Below are 18517 nucleotides of genomic sequence, written 5' to 3'. Positions count from 1 at the left end.
CTCAGGCGACTCTTTCGCATGCTTCCGATAATAAAAATCTCCAGCTGAGAAGCTGGAAAAATCAAAGCACAGCTCTATCTTAACGAGAGCTCTGATTTTTCCAGTTTCTCAGCTGGAGATTTTTAATATTTGGTGCGAGGACCTTGGATCTTTTTCCCCCCATTGATCCAGAACCTCTTTCTCAAGTGACCTTATTTGAAGTCTGGCCCACTCTATAACGCTTAGCGCTGAAGCGAATTTCCCCAGCAATGTCATGCAGTCTCTTGCCGAGACCGAACAAAAGTTGCTCTGGCAAGTTGAATCTGTTGTCCGATGTCTTAGTTACAGAGCTCTTCTTGCCGACAGGTATATTACGTCCGGCAATGCGCCTGTGATATACGGTAGTTGATCGCCATCTCGATTTCCAGAATGCTGTTAGAATGGAGGTTCTCTTGACACTGCTTTCCAAATCCTCTTCCAGCAATATTTTTATGGTTCTGGAAAGTGACACTACTGCTACGACTGGTTTATAAGCGAGACTCACTGCCAGAAATGATTTCTTAAGGACATGCTCAATCCTTTGATACATTGTACCACGAAACGTCACTACATCCTCCATTGGTAATGTGGTCTTTTCTTGCAATACGGGTGATTGCAATGTCTACCTTCTGGAAATTTTTCTTGGAGAGAAGGGATACAGAAAAGAGGGGGGATATTGCCGCTCGCCAAAGTATCTACAGGAGTGTATGTACATAGGTGAGGGGTGCATACAGGAAATAGGTAAACATGTCAGCACGGAGGAGGGTCAATAGATAACCCAAAAGAGATCCTATTTGCACTCCCTTATACTATAAAATGGCTGGGAAGAATTCAATCCCTCAGAATTCAATCAGCTCTGCAGTATGAGCACTCTCAAAGCTCAATTGCAGGTAGAACTCAGCAGTATACAACCTGATTTGCGTGGCCTCTGCTACTCAAACACCCCTCCCTGCTCCGCGCTTGCATATATGTTGAATAAAGTGGTTTTATATATATCTTTTTCACTGAATGGCGTATGGGTGCTTCACCCAGGGATTGAATTCTTCCCAGCCATTTTATAGTATAAGGGAGTGCAAATAGGATCTCTTTTGGGTTATCTATTGACCCTCCTCCGTGCAGAGAAGGGATACATGCTGGAAAACATCCATGGGGTGACCAATTTCTATCAGAAGCTGAAAAGAATCAGCCTATCATTTTCTTTATAATTCAATGTAATGGAAAACTTTCTGCCTTCAGTTGAGAGCTTTGAAAAAGCTTCTATTTTTAGATTCTCATCCTGTGGCTCTAGGATCTATTGCATTATTTTAATCAGTGTATCCACCAGATCCAAATTAAATTCAGACTTCATTTAATACTTCACGATCAGATGAATCACAGAACTCCAAGAACTGCCCTCTATCTAAGCTTGTTTGGGACCTTGATCTCTTCTGGGTCCCTTTAATTGTCTGCAACACTGTTGATTTCATAATGTGAGTGACCATATCTCTCCTCCAGGATAGGCGAGTAGAAATCTGGTAATTGGTCACATGGCCGCAGACTTTTTACGCTTCCAGCGCTGGCGTACTACAAGCAGCACAGATCCTGGCTTTCTTCGCCACCTTCCTGTTAGGCAGTACAAGGGTCAGTGGTTGTTTTGGGAGACCCTTCCTAAGACTGAACCCCAGAGGTACTGCCAGGGCCGCCAACAGGGTGGAAAGCTGGGTCTAGTGTCCCGGGCTTGGAGGCTGCGGGGGGCCCAGCTGGCGCTGCAAGTTGGGCCCCACCAGAGGTTAGGTCCAACTTCTGCATCTGGTTGCCACCACCAAGCTTTCCTCAGCTGCTGCTGCCTGCCCTCTCCCGTCGGTGCATGTCGGAAGCTTGGCGTGCCCGGAAGTTGAGTCCAGCTTCCAGCGCTAACCGGCAGGAGAGAGGCAGGCAGCAGCTGGGGCCCGGCGGCAACCAGAGGTAAGTGGTAATTGTATCTGGAGATTGGGGGGGGGGAGGAGTAGTTGTATCTGGGGAAGGGGGGCAGTGGTAAACGTATTTGGGGTGGTGGTAGTGGTATCTATTTGTTGGGGGGGATTGTGGGGAGATAATTATTATGTGCATATGGCCAGAGGAGATGGGGGAAATGAACGTGAGGAGGTGGGATTCAGGGAGCGGGGGGTAATTAAGCGATAGCAGAGGGTGAGGAGAGTAAGTGGAGGTGTTAGAGAGGGAGTGAGAGAGGGAAATACAGGTGTGAAATGGGAGTGCTCACAAGGTTGTCAAAAATCTAGTCCTGGGCCCCTGGGAAATCTGTCAGCGGCCCAGGATACCACATCAAAGATAGAGCATGTACAAAACAATCTTCACTCCATTGTTAGTCACTCTCTTTTGCATTTGTTAATTGTGTGGAAATTGATAGTCTGTAGAAAACCTTTATTTTCTCTCATGCCTGATTGTGTATTCAGTGGGTGTGGTTTAATTGATTGTTTACCTAACAAACCTGATTGGTGAGTGTGTCTGTCTTTAAAACAGAGGGTTGTAACAAATCCTGAGCTTGCGATTGCTGATCTATATGACTGACAGTGAGTGGTCATAAATTGAACCCTTTCAGGTTGTACTAAAGTGAGTGGAGTACTTCAAGGATCGGCACTGGGACCCCTGCTTTTTAACTTGTTTATTAATGACCTTGAAGTTGGCATAGAGAGCAAAGTCTCCATCTTTGCTGATGAAACTTAATTGTGTAAGGTAGTAAAATCAGAGCAGGGTGTCATTTCTCTCCAGAAAGACTTGGATAGATTGGAAAAATGGACAGCTAAATGGCAGGAGTTTTAATACAGATAAATGTAAGGTTATGCATTTGGGAAACAAGAATAAAAAGGCGACTTACAAATTAAATGGAGAAAAATGGAGGTGAATCATAGATGGAGAAGGCTTCAGGAGCGCTTGTAGATAGCAGGCTTCGCAATAGTGCCCAATGTCATGCAATAGTTGCAGAGTCAAACAAGATCTTATCTTGCATTAAATGGGAAATGGATGGAATGGAAGTAAGCATAACTATGCCCCAGTATAAAGCATTAGTAAGCATTAGTAAGACCATAACTTGAATATGGAGTATAGTTTTAAACACCACTACATAAAAAAAAAAAAGACATTATGAAATTAGAAATGCAGAGAAGAGCCACCATATTAATAAAGGGGGTGGATAATCTGACTTTAAAGACAAGCTAGCTAAATTGGATTTATTTACATTAGAAAAGAGACGTCTAGAGGGGATATGATAACTATATTCAAATATATTCAGGGACAATACAAGGAGCTTTCAAAAGATCTATTCATCCCAAGGGCAGTATAAAATGACACAGGAGATTTCACCAGAAACAAAGGAAAGGGTTCTTTTTTATAGGAAGTGCAGTTAAAATGTGATGGCTGATACAATAGATACCTTCAAAAAAAAGATTGTACATCTTTTTAGAAAGGAAACTTATACTGGGATATAACAAATAAGTAAACAGGGGAAGGATGTTGATCCAGGGAGTAATCCGATTGCCATTATTTGGAGTTAGGAAGGAATTTATTATTCCCCTTATGCAATATCATTGGGTTATGTTAAACTGGGGTTTTTTGTCAGCCCCTCTCTCTCTCTCTGAAAGTAGTTTGCGGGACAGACGGATTCCGAGGACCGCCTGTACCATAAAAACAAATATAGGATAAGTACCTGTCGTCTAAATTTAGCACAGGTTGAACTTGATGCACATATGTCTTTTTTCAACCTCATCTACTATAACTATGTATTACAATCATTTTTCAATCGGGGGACTCAACTATAAATTTTGGGAAGCTTCCATACTCATTCTGTGTGGAAAAAGTAGTTTCCAATGTCCTCAGGAACGCTTTAAGACGATCAGACACCATTAGATAGTATTTCCTCTAAAAATCCCATAGTTGGATTCACAGGGCGCCGTCGCTCATGTGACGTCACCGCGTCATTGCCGCTTTACTGGAATGAGAAGGCGCGCTCTGCTTTTTTTCTGCTTCCTGCTCACAGCCAGCGTGTCTTACCCCAGCCATGCGTTCCAGACCCTGTGCTCCCAGATGCTTCTGCAGTGCTCTGCCCGGTCACAGGGCCTCTGGCTGTATGTTCAAGACAGTGCTTCTGCCGGAGCGGGGGAAATAATGCAGTTTAATCTGGGAGGGTCGTAAGCCTAACACAGTACTGGTGATTCCCAATTTAACAAAATAGCAAACACTACCTGAGACGCTGTAGGACGGGAAAAGATGGTCTCTTCAGGGAAAGGGACGGGCTTATGGGTTTTTGGTGCCTGAGAGACAGGGAGATTAAGTGAACTTGCACAAGGTCCCCAGGAGCCGACACCAGGAATTGAACCAGGTTCAAACTCGGTGTCTTTATTCATAGATTCGGTCTCTTTATTCACATTAATTGCAAAGCATTTTTTTTTTTTACTTCCTTACATATGTACAGGGCCCTGCAGAAACGTTTCCTACCCTACCTACGCTGGGGGAGGAGCTAATCCCAATTAATAGCCACTGTCATGTGGGGAACAGGAAAAATGACTTATTTGCCAATTAAGAATGTCAAGACATTTTAACCCTTTTGTTAAAGCAGTATTACCTTCAAAATCATGTTTTTAAAAAAAAAAACATGTTGTTTGTATTATTAGATAATACTTATTGCATTTTTCCCTCCAACTCTATATACCACGTTTTGAGTTGTAATGTACAGTATTAAGCTTCCTTGTGTTCCTATAGCAATCATTGAGGAAGCCCCACCAATTCCTCTTTTTAAATATGCAGCAATACTGGGTGCCCTGGGAAGCAGGATCTTTGCCGATCGATCGGCAGCTTAGATAATTATATTGCATTAAAAGGTAAGCCACTGTTGCATCTATTAAAATAAAATACAAACAAACAGAATGGCAAGTCAATGCCACTTCAAAGAGCAGGTCAACATCGCACTGCCGTGCCCTTCAGTATAAAATCACACACCTAATTTACTTGGCACGTTTCGCTGCTGTAGAGAGGAGCCGACTTTAACCACCATGTAGAGGGAGATTTTTTGTTGTTTGTTTTTTACACACACAACCCAAGTCCCAAGAGCTTGAAGTTTTAAGGTGGGAATAAACAAGACCGTGTTTATCCAAAGGCCACAATGCCAGCAGATAGGAGGCTCTGTGATACAGATCTGTGAAAACTTACACTGCAAGCCCAAGCAAGAGAAGCAGCCAGTACAGAAGGCTGGGGCTCTGCATATAATAAGATTGTGCTGCGCTGGTGCACGGTTATGGACGAATACAAAGGAAAGCTTGACCAGCACTCACTTAAAGTAACAACGATTGTATTTACTGTATCAACATTTCTGCCAACTTCTACTTCTTAGGCTGCGTCCCCACTAGCGCTGAGCGGGCGGCGCTTAGCGAGGTGACTATATATATATATATATATATATATATATATACATATATACACACACACACACACACACACACACGTCCGCGCTCGCGTATGCTCAGCACTTAGATAAATAAAAATGTTATACTTTCCCGCTCGCTCAATATTCGGCAATGCCGCCCCCACCCACCCCTCCCCCCGCGCGCGAGCAGACGCAGGACACCCGCCACACATGCTTTGAGCGCCAGCACGCTCAGCGCTAGCGGGGACTCAGCCTAAACTAACAAGAAAGATGGGCAGGTCCCAAAAAGACAAGACCTACAGAAACTCCATACTGGGCACTCTAACTTCTACTTCTTAGCAGGTGAAAATACACATGAAATGAGAGATCTGGATTTAAGATTTATATCAGTTTTAAGTTACCATAAGCAGCGGTTATCACAAAAAAGGTTGATAAACCTTCCTGGTCTTATTCCATGTTCAATTCAGCATAAACCGGGAGTAAGGGAACTGCATTAAAACGACTGGTGCACAATGGTTATTCTAATTTCTAATTTCTATTCTAATTTTAATATTTTATTTAGAAGAGCATGGGTAGTTTATGGCCTGAGAAGAAACAGTAACTGAATAAAAACGTTTCAATTATTCCTTTGCATATTATGTACCAAGGTTTTGGAATCAATGTGCCAACCTCAACATTAAACCACCGCAGAATCTTTATTTAATGTTCCCATACATTATTTTATTTCAATATTGTAGCTGATCAAGGAGATCATTACAGACAGGGTGAAAATAAGAACAAGGCAGCTCATGAAAATTCCAACCTACGTAAATTCCTTGTTTCCAGAGTTGAAATATGTAGAAATATATACGCAACTACTATTTTGTGAGCAAATAACGTGATCGCACATTTCTTATAATCTATTTGAACACTTGCATCCCTACAAGTTGATTTATGTTGTTATGGGTGTATACGCCGCATTGCACTACAGTATGAAATTATTTACATCTATGGAATTCCCTACCATGCACCATCAGACTTCAGATATTTAAAAACGTACCTTTTCCAGGAAGCCTATCTGGCTGGACCAAAATCCACGCTAACACCCCCGAACATCTACACCCCCAAACCTTAGTGGGATCAGCTGTGCCGCTGGACCACACTCCACCCTGTCCCACACTGAGCAGACACTTTTCCTTTTGTTGCAACATTGCTCCTTAGGCCAGATCCCCGCAGGCTACTGCAGCACCCATGGTGGAGGACGCTGCAGGGACAAGAGCCCCCCCCACAATGGGGCCGGGCCCGCTGCGAGGGGGGGCCGCCGCACTGCGCCGACAGTTTCTCCTGCTCAAGAGAATTGAGATCAGGACTCGCGACGGAACACTAGGCCACGCCCCCTGGTGGTTCAGCCAATGAGGGCGAACTTGCCTGGTGATGTCACAGCCGCGCACCCTCCCCTGCTCACTGCAGACCAGGGGACTCGGCTGCACGCGCCGTTAGCCTGGCAGGCGCGCGTGCAGCGCAGGCACTGGGGCCATAGCCTTATAACCTCTCAGGAGCAGGACCCTCATTACCTTTTGTATCCGTTTGCGCACGTTTGTTTTTATTTGGTATGTAACTCTGTTTATGTACTATGCATCTCTCTGTACCCTCATTATACCGCGCTGCGGAATATGCTGGCGCTTTACAAATAAACAATGATAATAATAACAACAACAAATGACAAATACACACTTCCCCAGGCTCTTAAACCAATGTTGCTTTCGTGTGAAGTCTACAGAGAAACATGCGTGACGGAGCCAGCTTTTCTAACTTCAATGCGTATGAACACAGCTCATTTCCATGGAATGATATAGGGTTGAATGAAATAATTAATTAGATACCGGACTTACTAAAAGAGCAGTGTAGTTTTTAGTTCTCTTACCCCCTCTGCTGCTTCAAATCCATTTTAACATGGAGCCCTATATAAACCTGACGTATCAGCACAGCCTGGGTTAAAGACGTGCATAGCCTGCTTCTCTCAATGGTTTGTCAATGAACTGGTTAAGAAAACAAGGGATACCAAATATGGGGAATTGCTTTAGTGTTGAGAATGATAATTATTGTTCCTTTTAAATATTGACCATCTTGAAAATGTTCAAAAAGCAACTAAGGCTGGGGCCATAGAGGGGGTAGCAGGGCTGAGGCGCGCTGACGCTGAGGCTCGCTTGCTGAAATCTGCATGGGCATGAAATCGCGCAGGCGAGCCAGCAGGCGCGATTGGAGGCGGGGGGAGACTGAGGGAGGCGGGACAGTGACGTCGCTGGGCCAATCACCCGCGATGCACCGACGTCAAGGCGCTATGACGTTGACGCTGCTCCGCGCTGATTGGATGTTTTCAGCCGACAGCGCTCTGAAAAACAGCTTGGCTGTCGGCTGAAAAATCCAGCGCCTCAGTACGCCTGCGGACGCTCGCGTGAGCCCCCACTCAAGGCATACTCTTTGAGGATGCAGGGGCTCAGCGCGGAGCGTCCGCAGGGCTCAGCGCGGAGCGTCCGCACGGCTCAGCGCGGCCTGTCCTTCTATGGACTCGGCCTAAGAACAAGAGAAAGCAAGAGATGTGCATTTTCTTTACTGGAAAACAAAGATACCAGCAGAGGGGGTAAGAGAGCTAAAAAAGACACTGCTCTTTCATTGAATCTTGCATCTCTAATTATTTCATTCAACTGTAGATCATTACATACACGCACACGCACACGCACGTCTTAGACTGGGTCCATAGAGGGGGAAGCCGCGCGGACGCTCCGCGATGAGCCCCGTCATCCTCAATGAGGATGTCTTGAGAGGGGGCTCCCGCGAGCGTCCACATGCGTGCTGAGGCGCAAGGATTTTCAGCCGACAGCCGAATCTGTTTCTCAGCGCGCGGTCAGCCGAAAAACACTTAATCAGCGCGAAGCAGCGTCATGACGTCGGCACTTCGCGGGCTATTGGCCCAGCGATGTCACTGCCCCGCCTCCCCCCGCCTGCGAATCGCGCACACTGGCCCGCCTGCCAGTCCATGGAATCGCTCCTGAACGAGCAGGCGAACGTCAGCGCGGAGGAGCGCGGCTTCCACCTCTATGGACTCAGCCTTAGGCAGGTCTGCAACCCTGCCTTTCACCATTATCACCCAGCATACAGTGCTTCCACTGCAGCAAGGAATTCTGGGAAATGACATGCAAATGAGCACTCAGTGCCACCTTTTGTCTGAAAAAACACTGTTACATGGAGATTATATATATATATATATATATATATATATATATATATATATATATATATATATATATATATTTTATATGCATGGTAAGGGATGCTACTCTTGCTGCTGCAGGTGTGCATGACGGTGCAGTTCCAAAGTTGAACGTCTCACAAGACGCAAAGAGGCTCCCCCACGTGATGCGGAAGCGGTGAGTGAGGTGGAGGCAAGCCGTGCATCTGGAGACGCTGGAAGTACCGACTTCTAGCTCGGCGACAGAGGAGATTATTGAGGTAGAGGAGATTATTGAGGTAGAGGACAGCAGTGCGTCTGGAGACGCGGAAATCACTGATACACGCACATAGTGAAGAGGGGTAAGTGAACCGATGGAGAAATAGGAAGGAGAGGCAGGCTAGCCCCTCCCCCCCCCCCTCTCTCCAAACAGTGTCGCACACACTTTACTGCCAACAAGCAGATCTATCCCAAAACCCACCACCCAGAAGATCATCACGGAGGGTAAGGAGAACTACTACGATTGTTTTCTCTGTGTGAGCATTATCTTATGCTATATGACCTTCCTAAATACAAGGAGGTATAAAGTCTTTTTAAAGACTTGGATCCATATTGGGACATTATCACAACTTAATCTATAGTGTGACCCTCTCTCATATTTGCAATTGCTGTTTTATTTTATACCTAAGGAAGTTTTTAGAATATATATAATTTTTAAGAAGACTACAACCCATCTCAGTATTGCACTGATTACAATATCACCCAGTTCTATTAAGCAGATTTCTTTTGACAGTGAATTAATCAACAGTTTCTACGGATGCAGTTATACTCTCAAGCAGATCCAATTGCATACAGTGGCAAGTCTATTTGTTCAGAGATCCCTACCAGCTGAAATGATTTTTATTATTTTAAAATCAAGTGTGGATTAATTTTGATTCCCTCCCTTTCCTGTTTTTTTCCTTTGCGCCTAGGTCATCTTCACCATTTTCCCATCTCGGCGGTGGTGGGGCCGTGGACCTAATCGGCAGCATTGGAGACAGGGACAGGAAGTCACTGGTAGCACCTATATTGTGTCACATTTCACATATATTGTGTTGATATTTTAATTTTGATGCGTGAGACGTATGCGTGATGGGGGTGAGACGGAAAGGAGAGAAATACATACGAAGAGGGGGGGGGGGAGAGAAATAGGGGGGGGGAGAGAAATAGAGGGGACGGCTCGAAATACCACTGACACGAGGGGGGCGGGGGGGCTGCTTAAAATGTTTCTCCTGGGCTCTGTTGGCGGCACTGGTGGTGTGTGTGCGTGTGCGCAATCTCGACAGACAATCCTTACTTTCCACAGAACCAGTTTTTACAAAAGCATGGTTCAATACCAAATTTGGATCACACACACACATTATATTCTTAGTCTACTATTTTCTTTTTATCTAGTATGAGTATTTTCTATCTGAATGAAACAGCACCGTACACTCAGCAAAGGGGTTGTAAAACAATGCTTCAGTTTGTGGTCATAAGTGGCTGCACTGATCACAAGATGGTTTCACTACTACATGCAGTAACAGGGCTGCTTTGTAAAGCACCTTGACCTATATAAAGAGACATACCTGTATTCAGGGTGTCTGCTTGCGTGCGGCTCACCTCTTGGCCATCTATATCCTGGATCTTCCTGTAATAATAGTTTAAAAAAAGTAAACTGATAATACAGATGAACCAATTGCCATTACCCCCGTTAAAGCAAAATACAGCGAGAAAGAATAAATATTGCGTGCGTTAAGGAGAACGCACATAGTACCATTGTTTTCAATAGCGCTGTAGAATAAAATCCCGTTAACTACCGAAATAACACCTGTCATCTGTAGGTTATCAAAAATAGCCTAACAGGATGAAAATAAGAAGTCAACACAACACAATTGTATTTTTGTCTGCAATTTTCATTATTAGGATTACACACAAGTTTTAATATAAAGCACTGGCTGAACCTTTTCTTTTTCTCTCTTTTATATAAAAAGGCACTGCCCAAACAGAAGCATTACAATTGCTTTGCCCATCCCAGTAGGACGAAAGCCCAAGAAAAAAAAAACATGAATAGGAGAAGGATAACATATCCGTGCCTGAGCAGTGTACAAACCACAACTTTCCAATACTATGTAACTACACTGCAACATAAACGTTTTTAATGGAAAGTATTCCGTTTCCAGTTAATAGGCGTGTGTGCCCGGAAAATAACCTAAAATGTTATATTACTCATTTTCAAGGTTGACTTCATGGCGGTCAGGCTGCCATTGCTGGAATGCATCAGCTTTGGCTCATTCCATTTAGAAGGCATATGAAACTGCACTAGTGGCTAGGAATCATTTCTCAAAGAGGTCACACATTTTACATTCTTACAAACAGTAAGGATAATTAATTAAAAAAAAAAATACTGTGGGTAGAGGGAGACATTTCAATTAATTCTATAAACCACGCAAACACCATGTCTATCAGTTTCCTCCTTTTGTAATACCAGATGTCATTGTTGAACTCAAGTAAAGTTACATTTTCTGCAGGCACAATTCCAGGATCCCTTCATGAGATATGTCAGCAGTATTCAAAGAAAGGATGGATATACCATACCTGCCTATTTTAGGTGTGTAAGGAAGTTAAAAAAAAATGCTTTGCAATTAATGTGACTAAAGAGACCGAATCTATAAATAAAGACACCGAGTTTGAACTTGGTTCAATTCCTGGTGTCGGCTCCTGTGGCCCTTGGGCAAGTTCACTTTATCTCCCGTCTCTCGGGCACCAAAAGCAGACTGTAAGCTCATCTGGGCAGGGACAGTGCCTGTAAAAATCTTATGTTCTACGTATCGCGCACTGTACTGTAATTGTGAAGCGCTTTGAGACCCATTGGGAGAGAAGTGCTACATGAAATAGTTATTATAAAAAAGGTCAGCTTTGAACATTAATTAACCCCATAATAAGATCTTTAAAATTAACACAAATACATATTTTTGCAATATTTATTTTCTTTAATACAGTTTCCATTTAGTCTGCCCTCAGAATTGAACTCTGCAACGGCATCACAGAAAAGCGCTTTATGAAATCAAGTTATTATCATTATTATTACTCAAGTATATTAGAATGGTGTTATATATTTCTCTTAATAGCATTACATGACCGTGAGATAGGTCTGTCTTGCTTATTACTGTAGAAAATGAACAAAAATAGGCCAGCTATGCCCATACTTCTTGTATGAAAGACAATGCACCAGAGAGGTCCTGCGTGCATTGCTTGTACAGGTAATGCAGCTCACGGATCAGTCTGAACAGGCAAGGAAATCCCTGCCAATGTGACCTTGAGTAATGCGGAAATGAGTGTGCTTGATATTAGAAGGTAAGCAAATGTGCCGTAGATAAATGGAGTTAAAAGGTGCAAATACAGCAATCAAAAACGTTTGAGGTCAAAATACTATCAACGATATTAAAATCAGTTTCTATTGTTTAATACAACTCCAACACGTAAGCAATCATTTATTTGAATCAAAGAAAATGGTCATTTACTATGCACCAAATAAAAACAAGCAGCTGCCCATGGAATTATACAATGGAAATGAAAATGTTCTCAATGAGATGTAGATCGAGGCTTGTATCAAAGAAGCAAGACGCTTATAGTGAATGGTGACGATGTGTGCAGGACAATGGATGTGTGGCATCTATTCTTACAGCAGATTTGTACAGACTCTCCTGTGCCAGCACGTGTGTTAATGTTATACTCAGTTGAAGGAGCGGCTCAGTGAGTAAAGACACTAACAGAGATTCAGAGAACCTGGTTCAATTCCTGGTGTTGGCTCCTTGTGACCTTGGGCAAGTCACTTTATCTCCCTGTGCCTCAGGCACCAAAAAATAGATTCTAAGCTCCACGGGGCAGGGACCTGTGCTTGCAAAATGTCTCTGTAAAGCGCTGCGTAAAACTATCGGTCCGATACAAGAACATGCTAAAAAAAAATTCTATTCCCTGCACCACTGTATATAGTGTAAAACCTCACGCTCCCAAGTCACAAATATCTGCAGTAACTGCGACAGCACAGTCTTTGCAAATGGAGGCACAGGCGGCTACTTCATTCCTGCAATGTTTAAACACAGGCAGCAACTACTGCACGAGTACATACCCCTCGATGTGAGGGGCCACTTTTCCGTTCGGTCCCATAGCCACGTGCTTCCTCATACTCTCGGAAATCTGCGTCGCTGTAATCTTCAAAACGATGAAAGCTTTCATCATCTGGTCTTCTGTGCACGATGTTCACCACCCGGTGATAGTCTCCCTAGACAACATAAAGAAACAAAACTTTGTATAACATGTACAACGTATGGGTGCGATTCAGGCACACACAAAAACACAAACGTTTCAGAGTTTAAGGCCGCGTCCATGCTGCCTGCTCACGAGTGAGTGACGGAGCGCCATGACGTTGCGTTTGCATGCTGGAGGGTGGGGCGTTTTGGGGTGTGTGGCGGTGATGTCACGGAGCTGGTTCGCCCTCATTGGGCGAACCGCTCACGTGACCCAGCCGTCGCGCCGCAAATACAAAATAATTTGTCTCGGCAAGCAGCTCTCCGGTCAACACTCACGCGCACTATACACAATCACATTACCCCAATGTGATTCATCGTGCAGCTCTCTCTAGCGTAAGCAAGCAGCATGGACGAAGGCCTAATTCCCATGCCCGACTACATTGTATCCGGCCCACTTCTGCATCTGAATTATCTGAGTGAGGTTACATCTGCTCTTAATGAAGGCCTCATTTTGCCATGCTACAGTGAAGGAATGAGAAAAACAACTCCGAATCAAATGGGTGACAAACTGTAATCCTAGGTATGGGCTTCTGCATATTTCCAGGTCTGTACCTCTTGATATTTGAACCGTTTTGTGTTACAATTCACCTCCTGAGAACAGGTACATCGCTTTTCAAAAATACTTTTTGGGTAGTCCCAATACATAAATAAAATCGTAGATTAACAGATTTAAAAGTGGGAAGTTTCTACAAACTTACATTTGGCGTGAAAAAACAAAACTGTGCTAGCATTTGATTAATTCAGAAAGTTTGTTTGTGCATCCCTTTATCCTAGGACATCCAGCTTTTTCAAGTGTGTGTTCTACTTAATCCTCAAAACTTACCCAGATCTATCCCTCCTTGGTATCTTGTAGTGATGTACCAAGAACCCGGAAATTACCCAGTACTCAGCACTATTTTAACTACCCGGAAATTACCCGGACCCGGCACGAGGGGCTGGACCCAGTGCCGGGTAATTTCCTTCCTGCTCTGCTCCCTAGGTCCTTCTCTTTGAGAATGGCAGAAGCAGAGGAGCAGAACACTTACCTGCAGCCGGCAGCAGAGGGTGAGGAGAACCGCTGCGACATTGTGGGAGCAGCGGCAGACATCCTAGTGGCGGTGGAAGCAGAGGACATCCTGGTTGAGCAGGTGGGAGCGGCGGAACACATCCTATCACAGCTGATACCGGTGGGAGCCGGGGAACATGTGACCGGAGCAGGAGCGTTACTATTGAACAGACAGCTCCTCCCGGCTGTCCAATAGTAACATCTGCTCAGGTTACATTCCCCAGCTCCCACCAGCATCAGCTAGGATAGGATTTGTTCGCTGTTCCCACTGGCTCAACAATGAAGTCCTTTGCTGCCACCACCACCAGGATGTCTGCCTCTGCTCCCACAATGTCACTGTGGTCCTCCTCACCCTCCGTAGTGGTCCTCCTCACCCTCTGCCGCCGGCTGCAGGTAAGCCAACGCTACCAGGCTGGGTACCTGGGCCACAAATTTCCCCCGATATCGGTACCAGGCAATCCTCAGGGCCCGGTACAACACTAGTATCTTGTGTCAACAAGAAACTGGAACAATCAAATGGATAGAGGATTACACTGGGCCCTTTACACACATACGAGTACAGAATCATCAGCTTTAGCGTGTTAAAAAAAAAAAAAAAAAACAGTGAAAGGTTCCCATGAGAAGTACTTACATCAGGAGGAACCTCACGTGGGGGGAGGCGGTGTCTAGGAAGTCGCTCATACTCATATCTACCATCAGTCCACATATCCTCTTTTCGGAACTCCACTAGATTGGAACAAACGAGAATCATTGTTACTCCACTTTGTGCCACCAGCTTAGAAGAGAAGATGTCACTGTGATGCCAGAACATATCGCCCGTTTAGAAACGGCAAACCAGCTTGCAGGTCCAAAAAAATTCATATATCCCCCATATAACACACCTCATTGTAAACATTTTCAGCAGTAGTTTACGTTTGAGAATTGTATGTGTAAATATTGTTTATGTAAATCTAATTCAAGTGAAATGTGCCTAATTAAGGAATATCCACAGGGAAAAAAATGCTGTAACTTTTATGCAAAAGGTAAATTACAGACTGGCTATAAACCAATGATTAAACATGTAAATTGTATGAGCAATGTATTATTAAATGCTCATTAACTTAATATTTTTTTTTTTTAACTCGGCTCAGAACTGCCTGAGGATAGGAAACCCGTGGCATGAGATGTATTTGTTTTTAAACATTTATTACCAATTAAATCAGTTACAAAGTTCTCAACTTTGCTTTTCACCAAAAAGCTATTAACTTGATCAGAACACCAGCTAATCCATGCCCGCCTCGAATTGTAGTCTTTAGATTAGCATTTTATTTTGGTCATTATAGATACAGAAGTTTAAGCAATCTGCTCATAATGTTATACAATCACATTATGACAAACAGGTCACAGTAGTATAATCCAACCACCCTTATCTAATAAAGGGTCAAAATGGCAGGACGTGGACTACTCTACTGGGGATCCCCTGGTAAGACTACTCCGTGTTGGATGGTTGAACTATATACTTATCATAAGTAGCACAAAATACAATCCTTGCTCATCTCCAATTTCTTGCCAGTTTGCTGATTGACAATAAAAAAACATGAAAGATCTTATCGAGTAATATTATCAGCCCCCGTGTCACATCCCTCCTCCTCCTCTCCTCAGCAACATCACACCTATATTAGCAATTCTATTGTCACATCGGTTGTTCAGGTTAACAGAGGTTTGTGTTAAGAAAGCTGTAACGAAGGACAAGAAAGTAAAAGGGGATTTTCCTGGAGTGACATAGAAATTGCAATTTTAAGGATTCATGGGCTAATTAAAAAAAAAAACAAAAAAAAAAAACTAATACTTTTCTGATTTGCAACCCAAGAATGGAAATATCGAATGCATTTATGAGGGGGATTTAGAAGTGACAACATAACCAATACTGTGCTTTGATTTAACAGAAGAAAATAAACATTTCTTAACTTCTTTTACTGATATACATATGTTTAAACTTACATTACTTACTTTTGCAGTATTTTCTTGTTCACAGAAAAATAGTACTTCATTCAACACAGGACTACTGTAAAAAAAAAAACATGTAAATAGTCGTTAAATTTACTAAATATTATGCCTAAGAGATGCAATGCCATGTTTAAAAAAAATACAATTGATTTGCAATAATTCTTAAACAAAACAGAAATGTAAAGGTACGGTCCAAGCAGGACCAAATGATCAAATCTTGGTATAAATGCTTGGGTGCAGCATGGCATAGCTACGTCGTCATTAGGTCTGGCATGCCAGAAGCCCCATGGCATAGTAGCTACGTTGTGGGCTTTTTGCTTGTTTGCTAGGGGAGATCGTGTGCCGACTGCAATCTAAATGGAAAATGAGACTCGGCCTCTTCCCGATCATGTGATCGATCCCGACACAGGCAACTAAGCCAGTAAGTAACTCAAGAGCCAGGGGGGTTCTGGGAGCTAGGGTGGCACAGGATACTCATACTTCCTCCCAAGCCTGGCCCTACTTCCCCTATCTCCATTAGGCCGTGATTATACCGAAAAACGTGCGCAGCGTCGCATGAAGCAGTGCCAAAACAACTAGCATAAATACAATTAAAGTGCTCGTACCTATGGCAACGGTCGCAGTGCGCCGTACTGCACAGCAGACGGCTGGGGAAGAGACATCCCAATTAGTTTTTTCTGGCGACGGCCGTGTCACGTGAGTGGTTCAGCCAATCATGACGAACCGCTCACGGCCACGCCCTGTCTCCCCGGTATAATCAAGATGTTTCTCGGCGGCAGCGCAGGGTGATGTCACAGAATAGCGCTGCCGCCCCGCAGCTCTTGGTATAATCTCAGCCTTACTGTTGGCAGAACTATCATGCATCCAGCATCACAGGCACGCTGGCTGTGTGTCAAATTGACTCCTCACATTCACAATGTAGCTAAAACCTGTTGATTTTTCCTCCGTAACATTGCAAAGATACGCCCATTCCTCTGTTGCTCTACTGCACGTATTACTTTCAAAATTATCCCCTCTATTAAGGCTCCTCTCCTTACATCTCAGCCCTAATTTCTTGCTATACATGTACCCAACTCTTGTTTTGCTCGAGGATGTTGGTCTACCCCCTTTGTATCTAAAGCCCTCTCCCCCCCTAAAATCCCTCTCACTTACTGCCCCACCCCTAAATATCAGACTAGCACCATATTTCTCCACTTTAAAGGCCCATTTTAAAACACTTCTTTAATGAAGCATTTGGGTATCTCCGTTGGCTGATACTACACATCGCATATGCACTTACCATAACACCCCCTACTGTCCAAGCTCTTCCTACATGCCACTTAGATTGTAAGCTCTTTGGGGCAGGGACTCCCTTTCCTAATGTTTATTTTTATGTTGAAGCGATTATTCCTATTATATCATCTGTATTACTGCTGTAAAGCATTATGTACATGGATGGCGCTACAAAAATAAAAGATCTACAGCAGCAACAAGGTGGTCACCAGAGATCAGGGCAGCGTGGTTCGATTCCGCTGTATCCCCATCCAAACAAAAAAATATGTGCAGTGTGTTTTTTACATTGCAAAACCATTATTTTACATTACACTCAATGAATCATTACACTACACAACCATTATTTAACATTACAATCAGTGATCAAATACACTGCACAGCCATCATTTTAAAGCAGCAATGCAGTGAAATTGGTCACGGATTGTTATGTAGAAGGATAGTTGTGCAGTGTAACTGATCACGGATTGTAACGTAAAAGGATGGTTGTGCAGTGTAACTGATCACGGAGTGTAACGTAAAAGGATGGTTGTGCAGTGTAACTGATCACGGAGTGTAACGTAAAAGGATGGTTGTGCAGTGTAACTGATCACGGAGTGTAACGTAAAAGGATGGTTGTGCAGTGTAACTGATCACGGAGTGTAACGTAAAAGGATGGTTGTGCAGTGTAATTGATCACGGATTGTAATGTAAAAGGATGGTTGTGCAGTGTAATTGATCACGGATTGTAATGTAAAAGGATGGTTGTGCAGTGTAATTGATCACGGATTGTAATGTAAAAGGATGGTTGTGCAGTGTAATTGATCACCGATTGTAATGCTCAGTGTTCAGAAATGAGAGCAGCAGCACCCGGATATGATTACTTTGCTTTTCTACCTCTAACAGATTTTAAAGGAATTTCACCTTGAACCAATTGCAACCTCTTATTCCTGCACAGAAACGCTGTCCATAAACCCACTCACAGCCACTGTAGCTCCGGGCAGTGCTGCGCTCACACTGCAGGGCCTGCTCTCCTCTCTCCCTCCGTGTGCTGCAGGGGCTCCGGTCTGCTCTCATCACGTGCTCCTGTGATGTCATCCGGCTACAGGGAGAGAACAAGGACAAACCTACAAACAAATACCCAACCTAACGCATAACGTTGCATTTGGTTCATACATCAAAGTAGCATTGTCTACAGCAAATACATACATTATTATTATAATAAGTAAAGTAATATTCTTCTATCTTGTGTAACTGTCAGTGTCTCAATCGTAATCCTTTGATAA

General features: G+C 43.6%; 1 protein-coding gene across 5 annotated transcripts in view; it reads right to left on the bottom strand.

Annotated features, from left to right (window-relative positions):
• The window catches only part of PPHLN1 (periphilin 1), a 118830-nt gene extending 100428 nt beyond the window's left edge, over positions 1 to 18402 (bottom strand). The window contains exons 1-5 of one of the 5 annotated variants that reach the window (XM_075600091.1): positions 18215 to 18402; positions 15987 to 16041; positions 14629 to 14723; positions 12772 to 12924; positions 10229 to 10290 (exon numbers count right to left, since the gene is read on the bottom strand). In XM_075600091.1, coding sequence (XP_075456206.1) covers positions 10229 to 10290; positions 12772 to 12924; positions 14629 to 14723; position 15987 — 311 coding nt within the window. In that variant the 5' untranslated portion in view covers positions 15988 to 16041; positions 18215 to 18402. Of the gene's footprint in view, positions 1 to 10228; positions 10291 to 12771; positions 12925 to 14628; positions 14724 to 15977; positions 16042 to 18155 lie in introns of all 5 variants that reach the window. The other 4 variants (XM_075600090.1, XM_075600089.1, XM_075600088.1 and 1 more) reach the window with 4 other exon arrangements.
• Between the last annotated feature and the right edge of the window lie 115 nt (positions 18403 to 18517).

This window comes from Ascaphus truei, chromosome 5, assembly GCF_040206685.1.
Source record: "Ascaphus truei isolate aAscTru1 chromosome 5, aAscTru1.hap1, whole genome shotgun sequence".
Classification (NCBI taxonomy): domain Eukaryota; kingdom Metazoa; phylum Chordata; class Amphibia; order Anura; family Ascaphidae; genus Ascaphus; species Ascaphus truei.
This window is presented reverse-complemented; position numbering and strand designations above follow the sequence as displayed.